Source organism: Filicampus tigris, chromosome 18 (assembly GCF_054856515.1).
Source record: "Filicampus tigris isolate MCC_2025a chromosome 18, RoL_Ftig_1.0, whole genome shotgun sequence".
Classification (NCBI taxonomy): Eukaryota; Metazoa; Chordata; class Actinopteri; order Syngnathiformes; family Syngnathidae; genus Filicampus; species Filicampus tigris.
Genome location: NC_141234.1, coordinates 11104078 through 11131883, shown reverse-complemented (window position 1 = coordinate 11131883; position 27806 = coordinate 11104078). Strand labels below are relative to the sequence as shown.

Sequence of the window (27806 nt, the reverse complement as noted above, 5' to 3'; positions counted from 1 at the left end):
GATTAGTTAGATGACTTAAGAGTCATGAGACCGAAATGGATACAAACTCTTACCAATAACTTGACTTGCTGTCAATCGCACATCTTCATTGGGACAGTCGAGGAAGGAGAGTTCGGCCTTACTGCCTGCAGCCACATTGACCCTTTTTAAAACCTCAGAGTTAACGCTCATCTCGCAATAGGGATCAGAACCCACTTTCTCAATTTGCAGGGACACTTTTTGGTGTTTGGTCAGGTCGACTGTGCACAGAACTGAGAAGGGTGGGTGGGGGAATGGAGGAAGAACGATCAATTATAGAAAAGAAGATTTGGTTTGATTATGCAAAAATTGCTACTACTAATTGTAGCATTGTACCTGGATGACCACTTCTCATAACAGACACGCTGTATTTCAAAGTCAGTCCTTGCAACGTCCTGTTGGTTTCACAGTTCTTCAGCACCATTTCAAAGTTGCCCTGCTGATGCTCCGGCTGCCTGTCGGTCAGACCCGTTCCGATCGCCTTCTTGTCCCGTTTCCTGTACTCCACTTCCACGATCTTGCCGAGGCACTCCGGAGCCGTGTGAGCGTGAAAATGTACGGTGTAGTTGTGCATGCCTGGCACGGCAAAGTCCCACTGCATCTGCTGATCGTCGGGGAAGTCGTTGGGATAGTTGGCGGAGATGAAGGTGGTGTTGGAGATGCCTCGTGGTAGATTGACTTTCACGATGGCCACCACTGAAAAAGAAAGGGGGAAATATTTGGTCTCAAGAGTGGAAAGGGTCATCGATCACTGTATAGTTTGAATGACAGTGAAGGTTTACTTGCAAAAGAGCATTTCATCAATAAATAATATTAACTTATCAACTTACTGTTGGTTTCAGGCCCAACACTAAGTTTAAAGTCAACCGGATTCATCTTTATGTCTCCTGGCACCTGGAGAGAGACGCGGCCCTTGTAGCGCACCTGGATGCTAGCTACAGAACCTCCCTTGCAGAAAGTTCCAATGTTGGCGGGGCCCGTTCGCAGGTAAGTAACAAGAACGTATGTGTGCTCATCCGGACACGTCTCTTCATTGGCAATCTGCCGCATTCCTGGCTCAGGGAAGTCCAGCTGGAAGGCCCGAGTGGATCTGACTTTCAGATCCCAGGTGAAGGTCCGGTTAAAGTCAGGGAAAAGCGAGGACTCAGCCTGAACGATATCGCCAGAGCAGGACGTCGCCGTGCAGTCTGGAATTAGAGGAAAACACAAGTGTTGGCGGTACGTTGTGACAGATTTCAAATACTTGCTAAGATTTTCACTTAGAGGGATTTTGAGCTAGCTAAGTGCTTGCTTATGTAAATCAACACATACGGTAGGTGTTTACATTTGCCTACCAATTTCTCTGTTGATCTCCACTGAGAAGACCTGCTCGGGGTGGGGACAAGTGAACTCCACGGAGGTGTTACGAGATTCTCTCAGGGTTAGACTTTTGGGATCACAGGTCTGTTTTGGGAGTTTGTCCACACACACGCTGCAGTCAGGTTCCACCGTGTCCCTGCTGATGATAATGATGGTTTCCGGGTCAGGGGTCACAGACAGCATTCTGCCAGCTGATGATAAAGGAAGCATAAAACACAAGCAGACGTTTTCACGCATGGAATTAGAGATGAATGACAAGGTTCATAAATAAGAATGATAAAAAAAAAATTGTAATTAACCCTTTCATGCATAGTGGTCACTATAGTAGACAGCTATTTAAAAGTTGCTTTTGCCTATATGAATTAATCTAAATTAAAAAAAATATTTTTAACCCTTTCATGCATTAGTTATGATTTAATGTTATTATTTAAAATCTAAATATACTTTTTAGATTAATTAATGTAGGCGAAAGCAACTTTTAAATAGCTTTCCACTGTAGTGACACTTTGCATGAAAGGGTTAAGTATATAGGACATTTGCCTCTGGGTGCTGCTTTGGCTGTGAAAATCGTCCTGTCCATTTCTTCTCCTTGAGGCACCTCCACGGTCACGGCAGTCCTCCCGAGGAGATCCAGACGGGAAACGGGTCCACCTCTGCAGTAGCTGTTGGTCTTGATCTGCCCGTTGCTTCTTGTTGTGCTCACATAGTACTGCGGGCCTTCTTGACATTTCTCTTGCTCAGCTATCTCCTTCAGGTTGTCTCGAGGCAGCTCCAAGGTCAAGACGGTCCTCTCCGGGATGCTAATGTCCCATTTTAGGGTTCTTTTGAAGTCCTTCCAGATGTTTGGATGGAGCTCTCCTGCAGTAGGTGTGCACGAGCTCTTGGTACATTCTGAGAAGGAAGCATTATGTGAACTTCAAACAGATTCTGTGCTTCCGCAATGTCATGGCAACGAGGGAAAAAATGTGACATGATATAAATGGGTATACAATTAGTAGTATGTACAAATAAATGTTACACCACATAATACATGGAAAATTAGTCAAGAAATATTCAGATCCATCAAAACTAAATCAACTTCGACATCTCAGTTGGTGTTTCAGTCTATCAATGCATTGTGGTGTTAATTTTAACTGCCAGTAGTTTTAATGCTTTTCACTTGTTGACGTAACATTTTGTTTAAAGGGAAAGTCAATCCCAAAGTTTTCATTACAATATGTTCTATGCTGCCTCACTAGTCTAAACTTGATATTCCGATTAATATTGTATTTGTGGGATAAGAATTAAGCAGCAAAATCCACCTGTTTTTAGCCATCTCAGGGGGCGGCCAGTTTGTCACTTGCTGTCGACTGAAAATTACATCACAGTTGCTCAGGGCTCAGGTAATGACCAATCACGAATCAGCTTCAGAAAACAAGTGAGCCTTGATTGGTCGTTACCTGAGCAACTGTGATGTCATTTTCAGTCGACAAAAGTTACAAAATGGCTGACCCATGAGATGGCTAAAAACGGGTTGATTTGCTCATATTCCACAAATACGATATTAACTCATTCACTGCCAGACATTTTCAGACCCTCTTTTAGTCTAACGTTCGAATTTTTTTTTTTTTTTTTAAATATAAATAAATTCCTGGGATTGACTGGCTGGACTGTGAAAAGACACGTAAATTCATCAGTGGCGCAGTGAATGAGTTAATTAGATGGCAGTGGCGGCGCATACAATATGTTATTGTAAAGACAATATTTAGATTGACATCCATTTTAAATGAAATTATTTGGACACATCCAAAGGGCTCACCTATCGTCTTCTTCACCTCGACACTGTACGCATCTTGAGGTTTGAGGCAGCTAAACTCCAGCGCGAGACTTTGGACGTTAGTCAGGGTCGTTCCAGTATGGCTGCAGGTGCGGGTTGGGTCGACGCCGGTACACAGCTCACATTGTGATTCCTGCGAGAACCTGCTGATGGTCAGAGTCGTGCTGGAATCGACGGTCACCATCATCGTTCGGCCTTCTAAACAGGAAAGCGGGACCAGAAATCAACATTATTTCCATTTATCAATACAAACATTATGTTGGGATTTCAGGCTCAGTCTTGATTGAGGTGACTGATGTGAGAATCAGCATTTGTGTTGGATTGCACTCAATCTACTTAATTCATCCACTGCCAGACATTTTCAGACCCTTTTCCACCCTAACGTTTACAACATATTGAAAAAAAATATAAAGAACTTCCTGGGATTGACTGGACTGTGAAAAGACGAGTAAATTCGTCAATGGCAGTGAATGAGTTAACATGACCGTAATTCTGTTATTTCGCTCGAACAACAACAGCTCATCCACGGAGAACCGAATCTACAGTATATGAAATATTCTTACTTAGAGGTCCAGCAGAGGCCTGGAACACCACAGCCTCCACCTGCGTCTTTGGTGTAACTTGCAAAGACACGACAGCTTGATCGAGGAGGTCTAAATGGGTCACAGAACCCGCTTTGCAGTAAGAAGCGTCTGCTTTGCTGCTCCCATCAAACGTGGTCACTGAGTACTGATATCCATTATTGCACGGCTGTGACGTTTCCCGCAGTCCCTCTCCGAGGACATCCAAACCCACAACTGTCTTTTCAGGCGCCTTGATGGTCCAAATGAATGTTCGGGGGAACTCGTCGAGGAGGGAGGGCTGAGTTTCTACTGTCGAAGGGTTGCAGGTGTCCTTTGTGCATTCTGCATAGCGAGAAAGAGAACAAGCACACGTTGTTGATTATTGAACAGAAAACGTTTTACAGCTTTTTATGTTAATAATGAATGAAGTAAAATGTCAACGAGTATATGTGAGCTCTCTTTGGCTGCTTGGGCCATCATGAATTTTTGGACAGAACACTTTTGGTTAAAGGGATAGCGCGCACACATTTCGTGGATAAACTTGACTCCTATCTAAGTAAATTATTTTTGACATAGGTCTACACTCAAAATGTGTTTAATTTTTTTTAGGACAAGCACTTTAATATTTTTATTCTCACCAAGTCCTGATGAGACACTTTTATGTTAAACAAGGAGAATATCCTGTTGACGTTCAGAATTAAAAGCAGTGACGATCCTTTGTCCTGAACCAAAGTACACTATATGGAAATATGTGAATTTGCATCGCTAAACCAAACAAAAACTTTACACAGCAAGCTAATATTAAAATGTAAGTATGTGCGTTAACTCACCGATGAGCTGATTGATGGTGACTATGTAAGATTGTTCTACGGGGCAGTTGAAGAACAGCTCGACCTCCTTCTCAGGCTCCAGAGCCATAATGGAGTGGCACGACGATTGCGTGTCGTTGCCGACTGTACACACTGTACACTCGTCCGAGGGCAGGCCATTTGACACCGCCACTACTGAGCCTTTGTTGGGCCGGACGGTCAGCTGCATGCATTCTGAGGAAATGGAACGGATGTAGTCAGATGATGCAAGAAAAGGAAATCGGGAAATGACAGAACAACAGAAGCAATTACCAGTGTTGTCTAGCACATCCAGTTTTAAGCGTGCTGAGAAATAGAGTCAATAAACCTTTTATAGAACCACAAGATCAATATAATGATATCCAATACAACAATTGTGTCACATATTCTTCCCTTTACAAATAACATTTTTCATTTCTGGCTAAGAATACAAGATCAAGGTCAGGGATGGCTCCAGGATTTTTTTCTCTCCCAGAGCGAAAGGGGAGCTTGACCGATACATACGGGGCTGACAAAATAATTTATAAATATAGTTTAGAAAATCAAATAAAATGCTGGAGTTGCTTAACTAGGGCTACTACTTCTACATTTTGACAAAGTGTTAATGTTCAAACTGCATAATAATCTTATTTTCCTGAACACTTACACATACTACACTGCTGTATTTGAATGTTGGTCATGATGGTGTACGTCAAGTGCTCAGTATTTTATAGATGGTACTTGGTGTAAAAGGATAGATAGATAGATAGATAGATAGATAGATAGATAGATAGATAGATAGATAGATAGATAGATAGATAGATAGATAGATAGATAGATAGATAGATAGATAGATAGATAGATAGATAGTATCTTTTAGGTTGCTATGCTATGACGCCTTCATTTTGAATTTTGCACTTTATATCCAGGACACACATTTTTAAAAAATTTTTTAGTCACCATATAAATTTTTAAAGACATTCCATTCAACATACTACTCCCACAACAACATGTCATGTATTACAATGGGTAGAACAGCATCATGCCTGGATTAAAAGGGTCAGCTTCTGCTCCACAAAAGGACAGTCGCGGCTCTGTAGCAGATTGCAGGTCAATTATTAATGACGAGATAATCAATGCGAGCCTCCAAGGAAGCGCCATAAATGCCTCATAAACATTTTAAAGGGGAAGGTCTATGTGTCAAACTAAATATCTCCGCTGTGAACTCGATCATATATTCGCCCGGCTCGGTGTGTTTTATGAGCTACAGCGTCACCATTATTGTGCATTTAAAAAGTGATGTTTCTGTTACAGCCGGTTGAACGCGTTGACCCAATTGGACACTTAAACACATACATTTAAAGAAAACACGCTTTAAACTGACTTCGTCGAGCAACTTAACCGTCGCGGCATAAAGTCTCACCTGATGAATCGAGGATAATCAACAACAAAAGTCCGAGCGGCGCGCAGGTGTTGAGCCGCATGATTGCTTGAGCCTGCAATCCTCCTTACTTCCAAAACACGTCCAGGATAATGTTTTAAATTCCCCCCAAAACGTACGAAATGGCAGTTGTAGTGTGTCAAAGTGGCATTTTGGCTAGGTCCCGCATTACGGCGCTGACAGGCAGCCACTTCCTGCTTACCTGAGGAGCAGGGGCGTGGTCCGCGGGCACGCTGACCTGTTCAAACCTGACAGGTGAGCTCACACTCCGACTAATACAACTCCCATACTAAACTCTTCCCTTCTCGCGTGGCGTGTGGCACAATGACTCTCCTATTTAGAAGCACTGAAATATGCCTGGGATGGTTGTCATAGTGTGCGACTACCACGCAGGGTGTGGAAAATGAGGCGCTTGCTTGCACGCGCACGCGCACGCAGACATGCGCACACGCTACACTTAAAGTGAAAATAAACCCAAACATATATTTTTTTAATCATTATCTATTTCTTTTTTCAAGATTATGTTCCCAGCAGGCCCACTAATTGAAACATGGCATTCTGATTAATATTGCGTTTGTGGAAGATGAGCAGCAAAATCCACCCTTTTTTAGCCATCTCAGGGGCCACGGCTCAGCTTCAGAAAACAGGTCAGCTGTGATTGGGTGTGACTTGAGCTCTGAGCAGTTGTGATGTCATTTTCAGTCGACAAAAGTGACAAAATGGCCGCCGCCCCCAGAGATGGCTAAAAACGAGTGGGTGAACTCTTATTCCACAAACGCAATATTTATCAGTTGCTTCAACTGAATTGAGAATTAATTTAATTCATGGTATTTTACATCAAGATGTGTTGAACAACTCAGGACAGAACAGCTTTTGTTTGAAGCTACCCACTTTTCAAGTATGCAAAAGTATTGGAACAGACATTATTCAATTGTATTAAAGTGAATAACATGTAATGTTTGGTGGCATAACTCTTACTTGCAGTAATGCATAAAGCCTACAACTCATTGATTTCACTAGACTGTTGCTTTCTTCATTTCAAATGCTTTTCCAGGCCTTTACTGCAGCCGCTTTTAGTTCTTGTTTGTTTCTGGGGGTTGCTCCCTTCATTCTCCTCTTCAGGAGGTAAAATGCATGCTCTATTGGGTTGTTTTTTGGGTTATTGTTGCATGATGACGCTTCTCCTGCAATGAAAAAAGGATGGTTGAATTTACTCCATTTTATTTCGTCAAGTGGTTGCACAAAATAGAATAATCTGTAAATATTTTTTAAAACTGTCCGACCAGACTGCCTCCCCATAAAATGCTGGTAGATTTGTTTCTCAAAATCACAAGACCCAATTTTACCAGCATTCAGCAAACGGTCATTTATTTTTTCTTGAAAGAGCATTGCAAATAAATATGTTGAGTTTTACATGGTCACTGAGGAGCAATTTACTTCATCAGAAATGATCCAAATGTGGTTAACATGCTTGATGCTCACTCTTAAACCTGAGCAATGAATTTCACTCCCAGCGCTGCAGAGGCTCCCTCCTGCCTCCACATGCCACATAACGGAGACATTCCTGAACAGAAACATACCTGAGGGCATGACTACTCAACACGCACACACACATGAACTATATATATATATATATATATATATATATATATATATATATATATATATATATATATATATATATATATATATATATATATATATATATATATATATATATATATATATATATATATATATATATATATATATATATATATATATATATATATATATATATATATATATATATATAAACACATCACATGTCTGTTATATTTGCTTTACGTTATCCCCATGTGATGTGGCCATCGTCTCCTTATCCTGAATAAGTCTTTAAAGCAGAAGTCAACCCAAACATATTTTTTTCCAGAATATGTTCTATGCAGGCCCACCAGTTGAAATACGGCATTCTGATTAAGATTCCATTTAAAGAATATGAGAAATCCACCCGTTTTTAGCATGCTCAGGGGGCGGCCATTTTGTCGCTCAGATAACAACCAATCACGGCTCAGCCTCAGAAAACAGGTGAGCTGTGATTGGTTGTTATCTGAGCCCTGGGCAACTGCAGTGTCATCTTCAGTCGACAGAAGTGACAAAATGGCCGCCTAAGATGTTTTTTATCAAAACAAATTTGTATTTTAAATTACATTATAACGATCTTTACTTCTCCAAAATGCACAGTGACACGCAGGTGATTGTAAAGGCCACTGATGTTTTTGTTGAACCAGTCTGACAGCATGCGGAGTGGGCGTTTTGGTGGCTACAAGTGTTGCGCCTGCAAACAAGGGAGCTCAGTGAAGAATCAGCAGCTGTCACCAAGCCCTCCCCTCCCATGCTAGTGTAAAAGTGGGGCAGGCACACATGTGCTTGCGAGGGCCCACGACTGCATGTTTTCATTCCAAGGAATAAGGTTTCATGGCAAATGTTTCTTTCCCACACTCAGATGGGAAGATGGCCACTCTTCTGCCGCTGAGATGGCCCCAGAGAGTAAAACGCTGAGTGTTTTTCCAGAAAATTTGGGTACACATTGTGTCTCACACAGATCGTAAATTATGTGAGTTACTGCTGCACATGGGTGGGTCTAACGCTGGAGCTTGAACACTCCACATGAGGGCAGTCACACAGGACTTTAGCGGCGTCGTTGGTTGTTGAGTCAAATTGCAGTCTGCCGCTGATAGACAACATGGCTTCAGTTGCCATTCAATGGTGTGAATGGTTGTCTGTGTGTCTAAAAATCCAGGGTGTAGTGACCCCTGATAAAGACGTCGAAAGGGGATATACATTTATACAAAGAATTTGCTAGGTCTCATACAAAGAGCTGTTTTTATATTTTACTCATTTTGTAAACTGGCTTTCAATATGCTTCCGTTTGATTCTCATCACAATTAGGCACTTGTGTATTTAGCTCACTTTTCCTTCGCGATGCAGTATTTATTTACTATGCATTTGAATTCATTTTAATTGTTGCAGTTATATCAATAGCTCACAGTGACTATGTCCAAAACAGAACATTGTTGTCTCTTTAGACTGAATTATTGATATACACATATGTAGGTGTTGCCCAATAAAATAACATTTGTGTATGTTTCATCCGATGCAAGACACTGATATAACCTTGATGACATCAACGTTACATCAGAGGTTCTTTCCTGTGCTTCTTTTCCTTCTCATCTTTCAGAAGCTCAGAAGACAATTTCACAAAGTTCAGAGGGCCTGTGATGTCAAACTGAATATTAACGAGTGTGAATGGTTGCCTGTCTCACAATGGATATAGAATGAACAAAAATCAATTGAGTTGTGCAGTTTATAGGTCAGATTAATGGTGGAAACATTTTTTAGACTACGGTAATTACCAAGGCCTAAGTTTTTTATATTACAAAAAAATTGGCATAACAGGGGTGTGTAGACTTTTTATATCCAATTTATATGTGCTCTGGCACGAATCAAGGTTTCAGCCGAAGGCAAATTGCCAAATTATTTGTACGTTTTTTTAAGATACAGTCAGATACAGATACAGAAAAATACAAATGTGCTTACTAAAAATTGTGCTTTTTCTTGTTTTCTAAGTACACTCAAATATAGCATTTTGCAGAAAAATTATGTAACACTGACACCCATTAGTGATAATTAACTCATTCACTGCCATTGACATATTTATTTGTCTTTTCACAGCCCAGCCTTTCAATCCCAGGAATTTATTTATATTTTTTTCACATTTTTTCAAACGTTAGGTTAAACCCCCATGCCCCCACCCTACCTGCCAGTGAGACCAATAGTACCAAATGCACCAGTCACAATCTGAGAAGGCAGCTCTCCTTACAGCTGTCTGTGCAAGATTAAACCCCCTGACTCTCAAGACAGACAGCTCTTGAAGGAAAGACAATTTGGAAAAGGAGGAAATGGACACCCATTCAAAGTTTTATTTTGGTAAGATGGGACTCTTCCTTGACCAGCCCGTGTGTGATTGTGTTGACAAAAAAGTACAACCTGTGTTGTTTCTGCCTGTATGTATTTTTGTGTGTTGTTTGTAGGCCATTGTGCAAAATGCAGTAAAGAGGTGCATGGTGCGGGAAAGGCCTGCCAGGCTTTGGGACAACTATTCCATGAAACCTGTTTCACCTGCAGTGTTTGTAGTGAGTTGCCTACTAAAAAACATATAACATGTGCGGTAAAATGAAGCTGTGGCCTCTTGTTTATGTCGAGGATGTTTGCATATTGAATAAATCAAATTAAAAAATACAGTGAGGAATTGTAATGAATGTACGGTAATACTAACGTCAAATGTTGATTATTACGCCAACATTATTTCTGTACTTTTACCGCTGTTTAATGTCATCACCATTGTGGCTTGAAAGGAAAGGAATCAGTCATTGTTTTAAACAACGGGGGTCTTTTTTTTATTCAATTATTTGATTAACATGTTTTCATTTATTTGAAATAATCGGTATTTATTAATAAATGGTAATGAATGAACGAATGACTGAGTTTGTAATATGATATTGCAATATTAAGACTCCAATGTAACTAAATAACATAAGCAACATCAGTTTGATGCAGTTCTACACCATGCCCAACATCTAATAAATATAGATTATGCTCAAATGAATTTGTAATCTCATTACATTATGCTGGTGTACCCAATTTTATGGCTATTATGTGTAAATAAAATCAATACAGGACAAGTGTCTACTACTTTTCCCAGCATGTTAAGCAGTCATTCGTTGTCATGTTATGTCAGAATAAATGAAATGAAATGAAACTTACCCTCCTCATGTTCCCTTAAATTTAGTAGTAAAACGAATTTATTTCCCATTAGGTAAAAATCTTCAAGGCAAGCCATTCTACGCAGTGACTGGAGTTATCTATTGTGAGGAGGATTTTTTGGTAGGTTGACACTTACAAGGACAACATTTTTGATAGTTAAATGTTTTGTTCTTAGCCAACGGGTGTTTTTTATTTTGAGTCATTCTCCTGTTGGAAGATAGCTGAGATAGTCTTTGCACAGATTCAAGACGGTGTGCAAAACAGGCCAGAACAGAAACGAGGCTTCTTAAATGTCTCACAATAAGTGCAGTGTCTTTTATTTACATGCTTCATTTTTGCATCTGTAAAAATAGCGCTCATTTGACTTGCCAAATAGCTCCAGTTTTGTCTGATTTATCCAAAGGACATTCATCCCAGAAGCGTGGCTTCTCCTGTTATTTCAGTGACCATTGTGTGTTTTAACGGAAGAGTGCTAACAATATTTTTAAAGGGAGGCTCAAAACATGCTTTTTTAGTTTGGCTTTTAAATAATTTCTCTTTTAAAAGGGAAGTCAACACACACATATTTGCATATGTTCTATGCAAGCTGACTAGTTCAAACAGGGCATTCTGATAAATATTGCGTTTGTGGAATAAGTGTTAGTCCACTCGTTTTTAGCCATCTGTGGGGGCGGCCATTTTGTCTTCTGTCGACTGAAAATGACATCACAACTGCTCACAACGACCAATCATGGCTCAGATTCAGAAAACAGGTCAGCCGTGATTGGTCGTCGTGAGCAGTTGTGATGTCATTTTCAGTCAACGGAAGACAAAATGGCCGCCCCCACAGATGGCTAAAAACCAGTGCATTTTGCTGCTTAACTTATATTCTATATATCTAATCTTACTGTTTTAATAGCTTCTTTTATTGTTTTGTCTTTTAGTTTGAATATTATCCACGTGTGTACAATATATATTATATGATATCCCGAAAATGAAATACTCAGTTATATTTTTATTATATGCAGTACTCGGGAGTTCATCCATGCCCTGAAGTGTGTTACAGCTGTGGTCAGTTAATCATGGATATGGTAAGTAAGGTATTATATTGTATATTTCTGTGTATGCTTGCGTATGTAGGATTAATACAGCGTGTGTGCACTAGCAAGTCCTACAGGCTCATGGGAAGTCGTACCACTCGGCCTGTTTCCGCTGTGCTGTGTGCAGACAGAGCCTGGAGGATGTCCCCTTCACCGTGGGCACTGACGAGAAGGTTTACTGTATCAACGACTACCACAAGTGAGTATATTCGTTAAGAATGGGCCACACCCAGTTTTGCTACCTATGATGAAGCCAGGAGCCGCAAGACAGGTTTAACATGAAAGGACTTTCGATGGTTTCAGGGTGCAGGCTCCTAGCTGCGCTGCTTGCAAGAAGCCCATACTACCAACTGAGGTGGGCGCACAATTCCGAATCACTTATTAAAATCATGAACATCTCTTAACAGCTTTCTCTCATTGTTTTCAGGGTTGCACAGAGTCCATTCGAGTGGTTTCTTTGAACAAAAACTATCACGCAGAGTGCTATGGATGTGACGTTGACTTTGTTTGAAGATAAGATTTTTGTAAATAAAACAGATTATATAATATTGTGCCATGTTTAATTTTTGCCTGCAATAAGTGTAAGTGTATATTCTACATGTATCATGTTTTAATGTTACATTATAAATTCCTTCCTATGCAGCCATACTAAAACTTCCATACCTTGATTTTCCTCAACTCCTCTGCATCTAATTTGAGAATACACTGTACTGTATTTTTTTTTATTGAGATCTTGATGATCAAATAGAACAATTTCAATATTTTCTGTACCTTTTCATTCCACTGTTGTAATATTTCTCAACGTGCTCTATTAATGATGCGTGTTCAAGTGAAATTAACTTAACACTAACACAGAAAATCAATGTAATGCAATCAGCTTTGCTCTAATAAACAGGTGAATTTCACTATGTTAGAATATTGTGGGCAACATCATTTCAATTGTTCAATTTGATTGAATTTCAACTCATACTGCTCAAAATTGATATACTGTATATATTATACATATTTTAAAAATATTTTCTTGTTTATTTTTTTAGGTGAGGGACTTTTTTCCCACCCTCAAACCCACCCCCGTTTTTCATGTGAAACCTACATAGAATGTTTATCTGCGTTTTATGAAGATTTACCACTTTCCCTATGCATTTCAATGGGAGTCAATTATACGCTGAATTTCGCATTTTACGGCTCGGCCCGGTGTCAACTTCTATTTATACTAGCGTTAGGATAGCCGGTCCAGGAAATGAATGGATGGTTTCGAATGAACTGCAGCCAAAAAATCGTAAAAAAAAAACAAGAGTTAGAGCGTCCCCCCGTGTCGCTATTTGCAATTCACACACGTTACCGTCCCGGAAGACAGCGGTGTGGAAATGAAGTTAATACAACGTGATGGAAATGGCGTCAGTCACCGTCCGTGGCTGTGCTCTGTGCACGGCCACCTTGCTTAACTTTGCTTTCGTTTTCATATCCGGTGCGGATTTTATTCGCTTTGTATCATTCCGAGCCATTTACCATAACATCACCGGAGAGACGACACTCTGCCAAGGTAAAACTTTCATTGGTGTCGCTGGCAAGCTCGCAAACTTTTACGAGTATAACGTTTTCCGGATGGAGTGTGCACGGCTCATTTGCCACGCTTTTGGCCGATATTTCGTCACTACAATTTGCAAAATTAGTTCGGTTATAGAATATGGTAGTGGCGGTTTTATTTCTAGTGAAGTGGATTAATCGGGCACGCCCGGCTAGCTCAGTCGGTAGAGCATGAGGCTCTTAACCTCAGGGTCGTGGGTTCGAGCCCCACGTTGGGCGTGATGTTTTTCCTTCTGTCCTTGTGACATTATCACTTCTCTGTAATTTGACGTAAACATACCAATGTAACAAATCGGATATATATATATATATAATATAAATATATACATTTTTTTAAAGTATTTTATTATAATGTTCCAATATTTTAAACACAGACCGTTAAAAAAATAACTAGAAATATTTAAATTCAAAATTTTAATTTTGGGGAATATTTGATTATTTGTTTCAGTCTGATCTCGTGGTAGGTCAAACAGAGGTACAGTACCAAAAATGTTGTAATTTTAAAATAATACACAAAATAAACAATAATGGACTCAAAAGACACAAGTTCCTGGAAAATTGAAAGCAATGATATGACAGTGATGGTGGGATATCATGTTAAACCTATGGTTAAATTGTTCTGATTCATTTTTAGACATAAACTGTACATAATATTGGTTTATTATAATTTGTAACATATATGACATCCCACAACTCCTACTTTGCACTCATTGTACATCTATTAATGTGACATAATTAGAATACATTTATTGCTACTTTTATAGTCCTCAATTCTCTAAAAAGTTATTTTTACTCTTTGATTTTTAGTACCGTATTCACACATACTGTGGTTGCCTATTTCATGCTCCATTTAAACAAAACAGTCTTCTTTTGTTTTAGGGTTTTGCCACAGTGCCTCACGTGTTTTAGTGCGTAAAAACTGCTTGACTATGTACTTAGGTGTGATCTTTTTTTCTGTTTATTCACAATATAAGACTCCATCCCATGGTCAGAGGCACTACGGGACAGCTCTGTCCTCAAGTCTCTGTTTGTGGATGTGGCTCTGCTGGCTCTTTTCACCGTGCAGCACAGTCTGCTTGCATGGCCGCCTGTCAAACAAACCTTCCAGTCGATCCTGGGCTCCCTGAACAGGACTGCATACTGCTTCACCACAGCACTGGCTCTTCAGGTACTGCAGTACACACCAGATTAGAATGTGAGACATTCTTGTTCTTTTTACAAGATTTTTCTATTTCCACTGTTAGATCCTGATACATTATTGGCAGCCTGTAACTGGCGCACCCTGTCTGTGGTCAGTGCGTCAAGCACCTTGGAGTGTCTGGTTCCCTCTGCTCTGCTTCACTGTGCACTTCTTCTGCTGGGCCATCATCTGCACCATCCTCATGATGTTTGACTACCCAGAACTGTTGGGAATTAAGCAGGTAAACTCTGATTAAAAACTCATATTATTATATTCTCACCATGCCATACTAATTCCAAAATACGCTCGGGCCTCAGTAAAGGGTGTTGAATAAAAGTCTGAAAACTCACAATTAACTCATTCACTGACATTGACGGATTTACTTGTCTTTTCACAGTCCAGCCATTCATTCATTGCGTTTGTGGAATAAGTGTTAATCCACTCGTTTTTAGCCATCTATGGGGGCGGCCATTTTGTCTTCTGTCGACTGAAAATGACATCACATCTGCTTACAACGACCAATCAAGGCTGACCTGTTTTCTGAATCTGAGGCGTGATTGGTCGTTGTGAGCCGTTGTGATGTCATTTTCAGTCGACAGAAGTCAAAATGGCCGCCCCCAGAGATTGCTAAAAACGAGTGGATCAACACTTATTCCACAAATGCAATATTTATCAGAATGCCCTGTTTCAACTACTGGGCTTGCATAGAAAAAAAAAAATTATGTTGACTTTAAGTACTATGGAAAATTGACTTTTATAGAAAACACAATAAAATGAATGAAAGATGAATAAATATTGACAGAACAGAACGGGGCATTGAGATTAGTAAACTGTCCCATGCCTGTTCTTGCGTAGGTGTATTATCAGTGTTTGGGTATGGGGGACCCCCTGTCCTACAAGTCCTCCCAGGCCCAACGCTTCTTCTCTCACTTCCGCCATCCGGTGTGCCTGGAGCTTGGCGTTGTGCTGTGGCTCCTGCCAGCTTTATCCCTGGACAGGCTGCTCCTGGCATTAACGATGTCAGTCTACCTGGCGCTGGCACACTCTCTGGACAAACAGGATTTAGCTTTCCTCTGCGACCATCTTAGCAGCAAGGTGCAGCTCTTTACGGAGCCGTACTGGGCCAAAGGCCCAAACTCCAGCCTGGACAGCGACCACAAGGACAAGTGAGAGTAATCATGCTGCCGAGAGCGGAAGCCAATTTAACACTAAACACTGTCTTAGAACTAACTGGTCCTCTAGACTTGGAAGACCCTCTGTGACCTTTTTGCACGTTCTTGATGTGATTGTATTTTACTCATAGAAACAAGAACCACTCTTTTTCAATCTGGGTTTGTGGATTATTGTATGTTTATTGGATAATTGGGATGTCATTAAATGGCTGTATTTTTTTTAAATATTTGATTTTGTAATCTTTTTTTTGTTTGTTTATTAAAAGCTATGCTATTATGAAAATAAATGTGATTTTGGAACCCTAAGATGTGTGTATTGTACAGTATAATATACTGTCAACATACTAGTTGATGTTTAAGATGAGAATGGTATGAAAAATTTGTAAATTTAAGAAAAAAAGTTGGCCTACTTTTCAAAAATTAATTCTACATCACAATGTTAATAGATATTAACAAGTGACTTTTTTTCTTTTAGTCCTTATCTTGATTCTTTTTGCCAGTTACCCCTTCAGCTCTGGCCCCCCTCGACCTCCTCCATCCTCGATCTCCTCCAATTAGACAGAGGGATGAGACGTGTGTGTGTGTGTGTGTAGAGAGAGGTGTGTGTGTGTGTGTGTGGGTGGGGGGGGGGTTAGAGCCCGGGCAGACGGCCGTGCTCTTTAAACGCCTTTCTTAGGTCCCGCAATATGGTGCTTGCCACTTAACTCGACTGATAGAATTGCACGTAATTATCGGATTAGTGCCCTGGTGCTTGGAACCTGAAAATATTTACTGTACTCCAGCGATGGTGCCGTGCTCTGGCACTCAGTTGGTTCTGAACGGGACCTAAAAGTACGACTGGCATTTTTTTTTTTTGTTTGTTTGGTTTTTGTGAGACTGCATAGTTTTATTTTTGGGGGGGAAGCCATGATCTAGCGGAGAGCAAGGCAAAGTGGATCCAGCAATAGTAGGCTTAATACAAAGCAGGATTTTTGTAAGTATCTTTCACATGTGACTATTATAGAAATGTGTTGTTATGTTGACAATTTGGATGTATGCAGATGGAAACTCAGGTGTTAATCCTGCAATTTAAATAAGTGCTTCTTTGTATTTCAATGGGTTTACATGGGACTGTCACTTCAGATCCGCGCATTTTAGTAACCTGTCAAATAATTACACCTACTACAACATAATGACCACTTGCACAATGTAATATCATCCAGCATAAGACTTGGACCAGAAATTGTGCATTAACCAAGATAATTAAGACCTATTTTGATTGTGACGCAATCAGAGAGGTAAGATAAAAATGTATTATTGTGTTTGGAATTTGATTTGGTGGAGAAATGAGCTGTATCGTACCAAGAGCTGTTCAGATTAATTACAGTAGACGGAGCTTATTGTATGACGCAGTGCAGTTCTACACAAATGTAAACTACACCGGCATTAACCGAAACTGTAAATTAAAAAGTGAGCATGATTATCTATGGATAGGCAGATTTTTTAAAAAAAATACTGTATTACCTCTTGTTAGATTGTTTACCTCTTGTTGGATTGTGGTCATAAGTGGTCATAACAATGTGGTTGGAGAGCACAATAGTTAGCATTCATTAGCGTTCATAACCTAATGAGGGGCAAGTCTGCTTCACAGTTTTGAGGTTCAGGTTGCTTGCAAGGGTCTTTTCTGGGTATTGCAGCTTCCTCCCACACACCAAAAAATATTTTCAACAATCAATAGGTGTGAATGTGAGTGGGAATGATTTGATGTACAGTATATGCCCTGCCATCAACTGGCGACCAGCCCAGGGTGGACCTCACCTCTCGCACAGAGTCAGCTGAGGCCTTATGAGGAGAAGTGCTGTAGAAAATCATTTGATATATGGATTTATATACTGCTTTATATACTACCTTTAAAGGACAATATTGGTTCCTATTGTTGACAGCAACAATAGGAATGACAGCAACTGTGCACGTTTCCAATGCTTACCGAAAAAAAACCCCGAATTAAAATCATATATTTTTGTACCACGCCGCCAACATAAGCAATATCATCTTTATATTATATAAGTTATTTACTTGAATTGTACATCTCCTTTTTGCACCCCAGTCACAGAGGCCAGGACACGCACCCCGTCTAGACCAAAAACCTGCCACTTTTCTGTTATGTCTGTCTCCTCTCTTCCGGAATGGAAGCAACTCCTGTTGGAGAGAAAGAGGAGAGAGGAAGAGGAGCGGGGAAGGCGAGAAAAAGAAGAAGAGGAGAAGTTTGCCAGCATGCCTGCCTGGAAGCGAGGGATCATTCAGCGGAGGAAGGCAAAGCAGGAAATACTGGTTGACCCAGAGAAGGAGAGAGACATTGCTGTCCTGCCGGTGGATGCGCAACCTCTCTCGGAGATACTAAGTGATACAGAGAACTGTGTAACTGTCAGTCAGGGAAATGAACAGTCACTCAGTCCGGATCCAAGCCTGATGGATGTAGACCTTAAATCAGTGAGTCAGGTCTCTGTGGAAACCATAGTTCCGGTCCATGAAAACCCATTTATACGCACACAGAGTATTTGGAGGAAGGGCAAGGAATGGGATGTGGGGTACCAAGAGAGGGGCAATGATTCGGAGTTAAAAGAGCAGGAAAAGGACAAACTGCCACCCAGGGGTCATGAAGGGGAGACCAGAAGAGGAAGAAATATCGAACAGAAAATAGAGAGATTGCGAGATTTGAGTGAAGGACGAGACAAGGAGAGAAGCAGAGACAGGAGTCAAGGGAGAGAGAATAACAGGGAGATTTTGGAAAAAGGCACATGGAAAGAATCAGTGAAAGATGTACCCAAGGAGGAAAATGACAGAGATCCAGCTAACTCATTTCCCCCCATTGTCCCTTGTCTTCGAACCATCCGTGCAGACAACATCATCATCATTGAACAGAACCGCAGAGGCAGTGATGAGATGAGAACAAAATGGAGGGAGATGGAGGTGGAGCGGCCTGAGGAGGACTTACAAGGAAAGAGGGGGATGAAGATGGATCTCAGGGAGATCCTCGCAGGGGGAGCGAGTGTGACCGAGATCCGAGCATCTGATGTTCTGATCATAAAGCCCACAGCGAGCAATGAGGAGCGCTCTTCAGGAGGGGGAGGAGGCAAAAATCCTGGAAGAGAGGATGGCAAGATGTGCACCTTGGATGCAAAGAGGGAGCATTTGGCTATGGACCTCAGAACCGAAATATCCCAGATGAGGGAAAATGAGAACTGCAGAGAAAAAGAAAAACCACGCGGCCAGGCAACACTGATTAAGGATAACAGGAAGAACAGCTTGGATGACAATGTGTTTTATGAAAGAGGAGGTAGAGTTAGCCAGCTGCTCACTAAATTTGGGGAGCTCCATAAGCCTCCATCCAGATCAAAAAGTTCCGATAATTTCCTTAGGCCCGGTAGGAGGAAAAATTCAAGGGAAAACGATGAACAAACTGAGGGGAGGACATCCGATGGGAGAAATGTGCCACTCAAAGGTGTGCCAAAACGGTCATTCAGCTTCTCTGACAGGGTCGTCTGTGCTAAGGAAAATGGGTTGGATCCAGATGGGTACTTTGAAAGGAAACCACGTGAGAGGATACATTCGGACAGGAGTGCGGCAGGGTTAGGGAAGGAAATACCAGCAAAGTGCAAAGTGGCGTGTGTTCGACTTTTAGACAAAAACAAGTTTGGAAAGCATAAGGATGGGCAATTACGAAATGAAGATCAGAGTGATGCAATACAGAAAAGAAGTGACACAGGGATGGGTTTCCCAAACAGAACTGATGCCAAGAAATTAGACGTCATTGAAAGGAGGGCTACAGGGATGGCAGGTGATGAAGACAGAGAAGGCTTCACAATGGCATCTGTAAAAAGCACAGAGGGAATTTCATTCGCTAGGAGAATACCAATCAAGCAAGAAAGAAAGGCAAGGACGTCTGAAAGAGAGACGAGGAGAGTCTCAGAGAAAGGTTTTAAATGGGATGTCAGTGCAGAGAAAGATTCTGACTCTGGAGGATATTCTGAAGGACAACTTTGCGACAAAACGGATGCATTTGAGAAAACTGAGGCATTCACAAGCTGTTGCGCTGCAGAAAGTTGCTATAGGCTTGAATCAGACCACAGAGAGTGCTCCAGTCTGCTCAGTACTGTAGCAGACACAGGGACAGAGTGGGATGTTTTGTCCCATCACACAGAAGAACTTATCAGCAAAATAGAAAAAATTGTAGATGCACCTGATTACAACAATGAGAAAGGTGAACGAGCTTACAGGATTGAGTGCAAACAAGGGACACATAATGAGACCGCTGCTTATGATGTAACCCCCAGATCTCCAAAAGGGATCCCTCCTTTGGGGAACCCTCCAGGGCCCCTAGAGATCCAGATCCCTAGGACCGTGTTTTATGTTGCAGAGGAGATAGCGCGAAAGAAGACCACAGGTCAAAGCAAGGAAGGTAAAGACTCCGAAGAAGGACAAGGAGTCGAGAGGAGGGATAGTTGGAGGGTCGGCAAACCCTTGAGCCGCATAGAGTCCCTACGAGAGAAAATTAGACAAAAAGAGCAGGAGAGGCTAAGACAGAGGCGGGAAAAGGGCATGAATGGGGATGAAAATAAAAGGATTCCTGATGCACAGACAGAAGGGGACACCTGTGAGGAGAGTGGGACTGAAAAAGAGAAAGGGTGGGAACCCATAACGCCTTTGCAGAAGAGGATGACTGCAGAACAGAGTAGTGAAGCAGACACAGCGGTGCAGACATCCGGGTCTGTGTTTGACATCACGCAGGAAGTTGATGTATTGAAAAACTGCCCTCAGCTTCCTGTTTCTGTTCTAGACTCACCCACTGTTGGTGAAGAGGAAGTACGTAGCGGCTTCGCCAACGCTCCGTCCGAAGATTGTGGCGAATGTCTTCAAATATCTGCGGATGAACATGACGCTTTGAAACATGTGGAAGAACAAGTGACACAACAAAGGAGCCAACAACAGATACGGGGAGGAGAACGAGAGGAAAAAGCAACAGAGGACCCTGAAAAGGAAGTAGAGGGATACACATCATCCATTGATCCTGCACAACCTCCCTCCCCTTCGCCACCGCATCCCAACTCCCTCGCAGCAATGAGCCGGATCTACAACTTGGATAGAATTGGTTCAAGGTCAGGCTTGTGTCTAAGAGAGAGGAATGTGGACGTTTCATCGGTACATCTCATTAAGGTGAAGCCCCTCATCACGTCAGACGCACAAAAGGACGATGGTAAAGTGTTCTCAGGAGAAGATGCCTGTGGGCTCAAGACAATACAACTTAAATTTGAGCAGTTTCATCTTAAAGAGCAGGAAGTGCTGCAGTCTCAACATGTTGCCTCAACATCAAACACTCCTTGTAAGGACAAAGAGGTAAAAGGAGCCCAAAACAAAGGATTCAGAAAGCATCAGACTGAAGAGATGGTCAAAGAAACACCAGAAACGAACCCCAAATTGTGTCCGAGACGGGTTTTTTCTCCAATATCTCATCTCAAACAACCGAACCCAATTAATACCTCACACCTCAGGAGCCAATCCCCGGACAAATCTCTGAAGCCCTCCGACTGTGCGCCAACTCCAGCCCCCTCGCCGTGTTCTCCATCTCCCACTGCCTCTCCAGCACCATCACCAACATTCTTCTCCATTCGCAGTGCTTCAGGGGGTCACGTCAAGAGAGGGGCCACCATTACAATCACCCCAAAAAAGTCCACAGGAACTGGAAGAACAACCGGACCCATAACGCCGTCCATCCCAACAGCATGCGCCAATTCCAAAATACCCCAGCCGACCCAACAAAGCCAGACGACCTCGGCTGTGGCTGAGCCCACAAAGAAGAAATATCCAGCAGTAGAAGAAATTGAAGTGATTGGCGGATATCAGAACCTGGAGAAGTCGTGTCTTGTTAGGAGCAAAGGGACTCCGAAAAGGGTAAGTGTGGAGTACTTTATTCTGTTAAAACGATAGTGTCTTGTGTCGGGATGTAAACGGGTCAGATGTGGAAAAAAGTGCAGTAGGCCCTCAGTTTATGACAATTATAATCAGCTTCAAGGTTACGCAATGCGGAACGATCTCTTCTAGACCACTACAGTATAAGAGTTTTGGATTTTTCACTTACTTTTCTTTTTACTTTACTTTTCGTTTTGAATTTTGATTTTAAAATTCAGTTAGTTTTAAGAGCGGGTTTGTTAGTTTTTATTTTGGGGGAAAATGATTGCTTTCAGTTCTATGGCGCATTTGATTAGTGTAAGATCAAAAATAAAGAGGTCACAATAGGTATTGTTTCATAAATAAAATGAGCTACAATTCCCAAACTATTGTTTGACCTTCCTTCTTCCATAAGGCCAAACAGTAATACCGAAATACATACTTTTAAAATAAACCCTGAAAAAGTGACTCCTGGCTCACTAGCTCTATTTGCAGTTCATCCAAAAATGTTTAATGTCGTTTAAGGGTCTTTGTCCAATTTGTTCTTTGTGCACCGGCAGCAGAAGGTGTTCTTCAAACTGTTGCCATAAAGTTGTGAAAAATTGTAAAACATGTTTTGGTCAGAAAAAGATCGAAAGGCGAACTCTAATTGGTCATTATCACATTTTATCTGTGTCTTATATCTATGGGATCATCCCAACAAACTTGAGACAGGGGAAACTTCATTTTGCGTCACCTGACCGTCTGTCTCTTTTTGTTGAGTGGAATCTCCTTTCACTGGGAGAACATCCGACTTGATTGAAAGGCCCAACCACAGAGACTGACTTAAGCTGGTTAAAGCCTTATCAAGCACGGCATCATGATTCTTAGCCATAAAACCCTGCTGGGATCTGCTTTGCCACTTTGCTCTCTTTGTCATGGTGAACTGTGAACCGACTAAATAATGTTAATTATATGAATTGCGTTATGAATTGACGACAGATAAACCATGTTGTATATGCTGTTTTTACATAACCCCTGTATATGTGTTTGCACCTACTACTACAGTAACTGTAACATTGTCATTATAACAAGACGCTAATGCTAACTAAAAGAAACGTGTTTCATATTGGAAGTAAGTTGCCCAACACTTGTAATGAGAGATTGAGCATTTGAAAGTGAGACCGCAATGTCAGGCGAGGAGTCTCTTCCTCCCCCTTGCCTGCCAAGCAAATTCTTGTTTCGCAAATTCTTTCGAGTCCATGCTAGGCAACACTGGTGTTTATGGCAATCGAGTCCAAGCAGTATTTCACGGTCTCACTGAAGTCAAAAGTTCAAAATGCTCCCCCCTCGGTTTGTTCGATCACATTAAAACTAGTGCATGTCTGGACAAAATATGCTTCAATGCTTCTCTGTGTTTAGACTTCTTTCACAGACTTCTTCCTGTTTCCCTTTTACCAATGTTGCTCTTTATGCTGAGTCAGCTATCTTCTACAAATCTTTCTTTGTGTATTTGGTAGGTGTTACTATTACAATGAAAGTTGTTGGTGCCAGGCTGCCAATTTTTGTATGTGCCCAAAGGAATTACAGTAGATGTACTCGTGTCAGTGTTGAAAAGCATGACACCTCTGTGTCTTAATGTGCCATTGTGAGTTGGAAAATAAAGATGCTAAATGCTAAAACAGAAACTTAGCTAGCAAAGCTTCAGTTCCTCATTCAAACTTCTCTTTACTATTTTACCAAACTATAGAGAAAACTAGACATCAACGAAAAGGTGGGGGATGTCTATTGTGCTAGGGCATGCTAGTTGCTAGCGCTTAGGTTAGCATACCTCACAGTGAAGATGTTCTGAGCTCAAATCGGTCCTCCTTGCACATTTTAAAACCCTGTATGTTAGCTTAATTGAAAATAAAAATGTAAATTGTGGTTTTTATCTATGTGCCCTGTGACTGACTGGCAACCAGTCAATTGTCAGCTTTACAGATTGCTGTCTACTGTGTTTAATGTTGATGACATCAACCACAACTAGGGCTGTGCACGAATCGGTGTTGACTCGATCTGACATCACCTTTATTTGCTCATTGCAAATCGATTTGTCCAAAGCTAGCTTGGCTTGTATAGAAAATGGTTGGACTTCATGTTTTTTGTTTTCCTACCTACAACATACTTTCTCTGTTTGCAAATGCCAATCTCTTTAGCTGGTGATAGTAAAGCTACTGTAAGTTGTGACTGGCTCTCACATGCCTGATGGGCTTTGGATACTTTGACTCAGGCTTAACCCCTCTGAACTATGGCGTCAAGTCACAGCAGGGTGTGATGGGTTTGTCCTCTCTGACTCTTTTTCGTCTCTTTATGCTTCCTATATCGCAGTTCTGCCCATCTTTAATTATCGAACAGGATTTCAAAAATAAATATTGCCTTCGTGGGTGTCTCTGACTGTTTGCCAACTGAAAAAAACGGACCAGTTCCAACAGTGACCTGACTCTTTCTGTCACCAGCCTCTGCTGTTTTAGCCAGGGGTTAATAAGGTTGACGGTGCTGGGATAAGCTCTGTTTGCCTCACTATAATTCGCCCAGCCAGGCTAATGCACTGCTATTATCTGCAGGCCCCTGCAGACAGTCTCAGCGGAAGATGGAAAGGTAACTCGGGTCACGTGTGGCGTCTACCTGGTCTGCATCCACCTCGTGTCTGCACGAGTAAAATTACGAAAGTACTCTCTGGGAGTCTCACATTTGAGCAAACAAGCTGCTTGAAAAAAAAACGTCAGTCAAAAGGCAACCCTTCGCATGGTTTTCTTAGACCAATGAAATGTTCAAGCAACTATTCGAAGGGATCGTTCCTGGTCAACATTACCCTGAAGGTGTGTTAAGTCTCCACTTATTGTGTGTGGTCAATTCAAGATGACCAACACACAACACCATACTCGTAACGATATCTCCACTGACAATCGTTAAGTCTCCTCTTCAAAACCAAAACTGATCTGTGGGAGGTAGATAAAGTAGAGCAATAGAAGAAAAAACAAGATATGTTGACCCGATCCCAAAAACAGCAACTATGTGAGTTTTTTAGCGAATAAGGGAGAATGTTAAAAAAAAAAAAAATCTGCGAATAGGTGAACCCGCAAATTGATATATATTATGGTTTCACACTCATAATGTAATGTTGTTAATGATTTTTTTTAAGACCAACTGAAGTAACTAAAGACATGTACCTTTCAATGTTAACAGGGGAAGGTGTGTTTCAATGAGGACCGACTAGAGCAAGTGTGCGAGTATCCTTCCGAGACCTCCATGTTGGCGTCCGCCCCTTACCCCCATGAAACGGGGAGGACCGAGACGCCTCAGGGAGAGGAGCCGCAGGAGGAAGAAGGGGAAGCAGACGGAGATGCCATGTCCAAGAGCCCAAGGAATTTGAGGACTGCATTGGGACGAAGTCTAAGAGTGGGTCAGTGTCACCCCCTTGTCAAAAAACATAAAGTGTAATCACAGATGGCTTTATGTGACCCTAACGCTGATTTCAAAAATTGATTTTTCTAGCACGTCAGATTTTTTAGATATTTTTATTTTTATTTGCTTTTAAACTTGGCCCGCAAATATGTTTATTACCATTCGTTGTAATTCATAGCTATGACATTTCAGAAAAAAAAGTCCACTGGTTGATGAACCTAACCCTTAATTTATAAATATTATGGAATATACTGCTATATTATGTAAATTATTATAATTATTATTAAAACCGGATGTGTTCGAGAAAAAATGAGCGCAGATTCCAAATCAGGGCAAACATGAAATAATAAAAAAAAAATTGCAAATTTGTTGACCAGTAATTGATGTCTAAAAATAATTGATTGTCTACAAAAGGGGCCTTCAATCCTGTTCCTCGAGAGCCATTGTCCTGAATGTTTTCCATCTCTCCCAGCTGCAACAAACCTGATTCAAAAATTCAGGTAATCAACAAGGTCTGCAGAAGCTGTATAACGATCCTGATCATTTGAATCAGTTGTGTGTTGCAGCAGGGAGAGAGGGAAAACTGGCTGGATGCCGGCCCTCAATTAACAGGATTTAAGACCCCTGGTCTAAAAGGTGTTAAAGTAACACAATGAGCTTTTTTTCCCCCCTAAAAGTTATTGTTTGTCATGTAATAGCTGTATTGTAGTGCACACATCTGTACTAAAATACAATATTTTTTCTGAAAATATGTGATCCACAGCCTGAACAGTATGCAGTACAAAAACAACAACTGCTGGTTGCATAACCAATACTAAAACTATTCAAACTACTTGGTTCTAAATACATTATGTTTGAAGATAATTGCAGAAAATGTGCAATGACTGAGAACTATGTAGCACTGTAATTTGGGGATAAAGCGTTAAATTGTTTTTCAACATTTCAGGTTTCCAGATTTTTGAGGGGGCATGGCTAAAACAGAGCCCAGTGACGCACTTGGGGTCCGGTATGATTCCCCTCCCTTATAAGAATTTTTTTGCAATTTTGCATCAGTGGTTATCCAGCCCAATTGCAATGTGCAGCTGGCTAGCTATGCCTACACCCCGAAAAAATACATCTTCCCTTACGATAGCCCGCTTATGCCACTTTAGAGCGCCTCATTGTCGGCTGTGAATGTGCGCATTTCACTGAGAGAAAGGCTGAAGAGTCACATAAATGCAACCTTTATTCAGAAAAATGAAAAGTATGATTTAATTAAGTAAAACCCAATTGTGAAACTCACATTATTTCCCTGCCATCTCTTCCCCCTTATCTTTTCCAGATGAGTCTTGCCCTCGGTAGACGCCACTCACCTCGCCACAATGCCCGTGCGATGCAATGAGGTTTTTCTGAGGTTTTTGAATGTTCCATTAGATGTGTTGACATGAGTCATCTAAATCTGTGTAGTGATGATGTACGGTTTGTTTCCTGCTGTTGACAGCAGCAGTTACTTGTTTATATTTAGCTTTATTTTTCAGGGGACAAATGTGAATGTATGGCGCATCATGTCAAAGTCTGAGTTCACCAGCTTTTTTTGGGTGTTCTGTGGCAAAAGATCACTTGTCTATGCAATTAAAGAAGATCATTTGATTCTGTAGGTAATATATTTGATAGGATTTCCATTTCTGATATTAAGTCAGTCAATCCGTGATGTTTATCTCATCTGAGTGCCTTGTGCCTGCTTTATATACTGAACCCACACAGACGGTATGAAAAGCTGTTGAGCTGTTTATACACATGTATTCTTGAAAGTAAAAGAAGTGTGTAGCGGTTATTTTAATATTTTGTCACGTGGAAGTGGCAACAACTCTGTGATACAAGGAGAAGACAACAACAGATTTGCATTTCCATTTTACAACTGTTCTCAGATATTGGCTGTGTATTATATTTACACATAAAGTATTTAGTACGTTTTGTTTGTAAATGAACATGTTTGATTGGTGAAACATGCATAAAATCTGTACAGAAACGCCACAAAGTTATTTTTATTTTTGAAACGGCTTGCTTGAAAAAAAATCAAATAAATGATTTAAACCTTTGCTTGTTATTTTTTTTTTATTTACTTTTTTGTGTATGTACTTCTGTCAGCATGAGAGCCCGCATGTGTTTTTAAGTAAGTAAGAGTGGTATTTATCCTACACAGACAGGCAAAAGGAAAGATCATCAGCATTTCTGGTGAGTATGATGTGTTTTATTTAAAGTTTTTGTATTGATAAATTTAGTAATTGTGAACTGCTATAGTAGTGCTCAGGTTTGGAATTGTTTGGAGGTGATGTGTTAGAAGATAAAAGTACCTGTGTTTCTTGCTTTAGTAATACTGTAATGATATTACTATAATAGTCATCAAATATTCAAAATGCCTGCCGTGCAGTTATGTAGCATTTTTGTACATTATTTTGCGATGTCATGGTGTTATTAAGAGGTCAAATAGGCCACTTATATACCCACTGAAGTCCGAAACTCACCGCCTTTTTGTCACCTGGTGATGGAGCAAGTTTGTTATGTGTTATTGAATGTACTGTATGTTTTGAATTCGTTTATGAGTCGAAAACGAAATGCTGCATCTCA

The 27806-nt window shown here is 40.9% G+C and overlaps 4 protein-coding genes and 1 non-coding gene across 16 annotated transcripts in view; 4 read left to right on the top strand and 1 right to left on the bottom strand.

Moving 5' to 3' along the window:
* The window catches only part of cdcp1b (CUB domain containing protein 1b), a 38124-nt gene that overhangs the window by 2879 nt on the left and 7439 nt on the right, over positions 1 to 27806 (bottom strand). For 3 of the 12 annotated variants that reach the window (XM_086013771.1, XM_086013769.1, XM_086013773.1), the window contains exons 3-14: positions 15518 to 15819; positions 14778 to 14899; positions 14598 to 14667; positions 7003 to 7208; positions 4587 to 4799; positions 3757 to 4098; positions 3176 to 3391; positions 1918 to 2268; positions 1353 to 1568; positions 849 to 1205; positions 355 to 714; positions 54 to 251 (exon numbers count right to left, since the gene is read on the bottom strand). In XM_086013771.1, the coding sequence (XP_085869897.1) occupies positions 54 to 251; positions 355 to 714; positions 849 to 1205; positions 1353 to 1568; positions 1918 to 2268; positions 3176 to 3391; positions 3757 to 4098; positions 4587 to 4794 (2248 nt within the window). In that variant the 5' untranslated portion in view covers positions 4795 to 4799; positions 7003 to 7208; positions 14598 to 14667; positions 14778 to 14899; positions 15518 to 15819. Of the gene's footprint in view, positions 1 to 53; positions 252 to 354; positions 715 to 848; positions 1206 to 1352; positions 1569 to 1917; positions 2269 to 3175; positions 3392 to 3756; positions 4099 to 4586; positions 4800 to 6006; positions 6933 to 7002; positions 7209 to 14597; positions 14668 to 14777; positions 14900 to 15517; positions 15820 to 27806 lie in introns of those variants that run through there. The other 9 variants (XM_086013770.1, XM_086013775.1, XM_086013774.1 and 6 more) reach the window with 9 other exon arrangements.
* Positions 6148 to 12786, top strand: limd1b (LIM domains containing 1b). Its single transcript, XM_086013782.1, has 8 exons — positions 6148 to 6279; positions 9798 to 9993; positions 10098 to 10199; positions 10883 to 10950; positions 11838 to 11900; positions 11975 to 12108; positions 12213 to 12264; positions 12337 to 12786. The coding sequence occupies exons 2-8, from the start codon at positions 9966 to 9968 to the stop codon at positions 12418 to 12420; spliced, it is 531 nt and encodes a 176-aa protein (XP_085869908.1). The 5' UTR covers positions 6148 to 6279; positions 9798 to 9965; the 3' UTR covers positions 12421 to 12786.
* On the top strand, positions 13188 to 16154 carry nrm (nurim). The gene is made up of 4 exons (XM_086013781.1): positions 13188 to 13452; positions 14471 to 14664; positions 14741 to 14917; positions 15532 to 16154. The coding sequence occupies exons 1-4, from the start codon at positions 13296 to 13298 to the stop codon at positions 15844 to 15846; spliced, it is 843 nt and encodes a 280-aa protein (XP_085869907.1). The 5' UTR covers positions 13188 to 13295; the 3' UTR covers positions 15847 to 16154.
* On the top strand, positions 13643 to 13715 carry trnak-cuu (transfer RNA lysine (anticodon CUU)). Its single transcript has one exon. It is a non-coding gene; the product is annotated as a tRNA-Lys (tRNA).
* Positions 16522 to 27277, top strand: ppp1r18 (protein phosphatase 1, regulatory subunit 18). The gene is made up of 4 exons (XM_086013765.1): positions 16522 to 16821; positions 17935 to 21776; positions 24981 to 25197; positions 26521 to 27277. The coding sequence occupies exons 2-4, from the start codon at positions 17991 to 17993 to the stop codon at positions 26538 to 26540; spliced, it is 4023 nt and encodes a 1340-aa protein (XP_085869891.1). The 5' UTR covers positions 16522 to 16821; positions 17935 to 17990; the 3' UTR covers positions 26541 to 27277.

Excerpts from the sequence above, each read along its gene's own strand:
- limd1b (XM_086013782.1), top strand. The coding sequence starts at position 9,966 with ATGGACACCCATTCAAAGTTTTATTTTG. Across the intron at positions 12,109-12,212 it reads TGTATCAACGACTACCACAA|GGTGCAGGCTCCTAGCTGCG; the intron begins GTGAGTATATTC and ends CGATGGTTTCAG. Across the intron at positions 12,265-12,336 it reads AGCCCATACTACCAACTGAG|GGTTGCACAGAGTCCATTCG; the intron begins GTGGGCGCACAA and ends CATTGTTTTCAG.
- nrm (XM_086013781.1), top strand. The coding sequence starts at position 13,296 with ATGGAAATGGCGTCAGTCACCGTCCGTGGCTGTGCTCTGTGCACGGCC. Across the intron at positions 14,665-14,740 it reads CCACAGCACTGGCTCTTCAG|ATCCTGATACATTATTGGCA; the intron begins GTACTGCAGTAC and ends TTCCACTGTTAG. Across the intron at positions 14,918-15,531 it reads AACTGTTGGGAATTAAGCAG|GTGTATTATCAGTGTTTGGG; the intron begins GTAAACTCTGAT and ends GTTCTTGCGTAG.
- ppp1r18 (XM_086013765.1), top strand. The coding sequence starts at position 17,991 with ATGTCTGTCTCCTCTCTTCCGGAATGGAAGCAACTCCTGTTGGAGAGA. Across the intron at positions 21,777-24,980 it reads GCAAAGGGACTCCGAAAAGG|GGGAAGGTGTGTTTCAATGA; the intron begins GTAAGTGTGGAG and ends CAATGTTAACAG. Across the intron at positions 25,198-26,520 it reads GGGACGAAGTCTAAGAGTGG|ATGAGTCTTGCCCTCGGTAG; the intron begins GTCAGTGTCACC and ends TATCTTTTCCAG.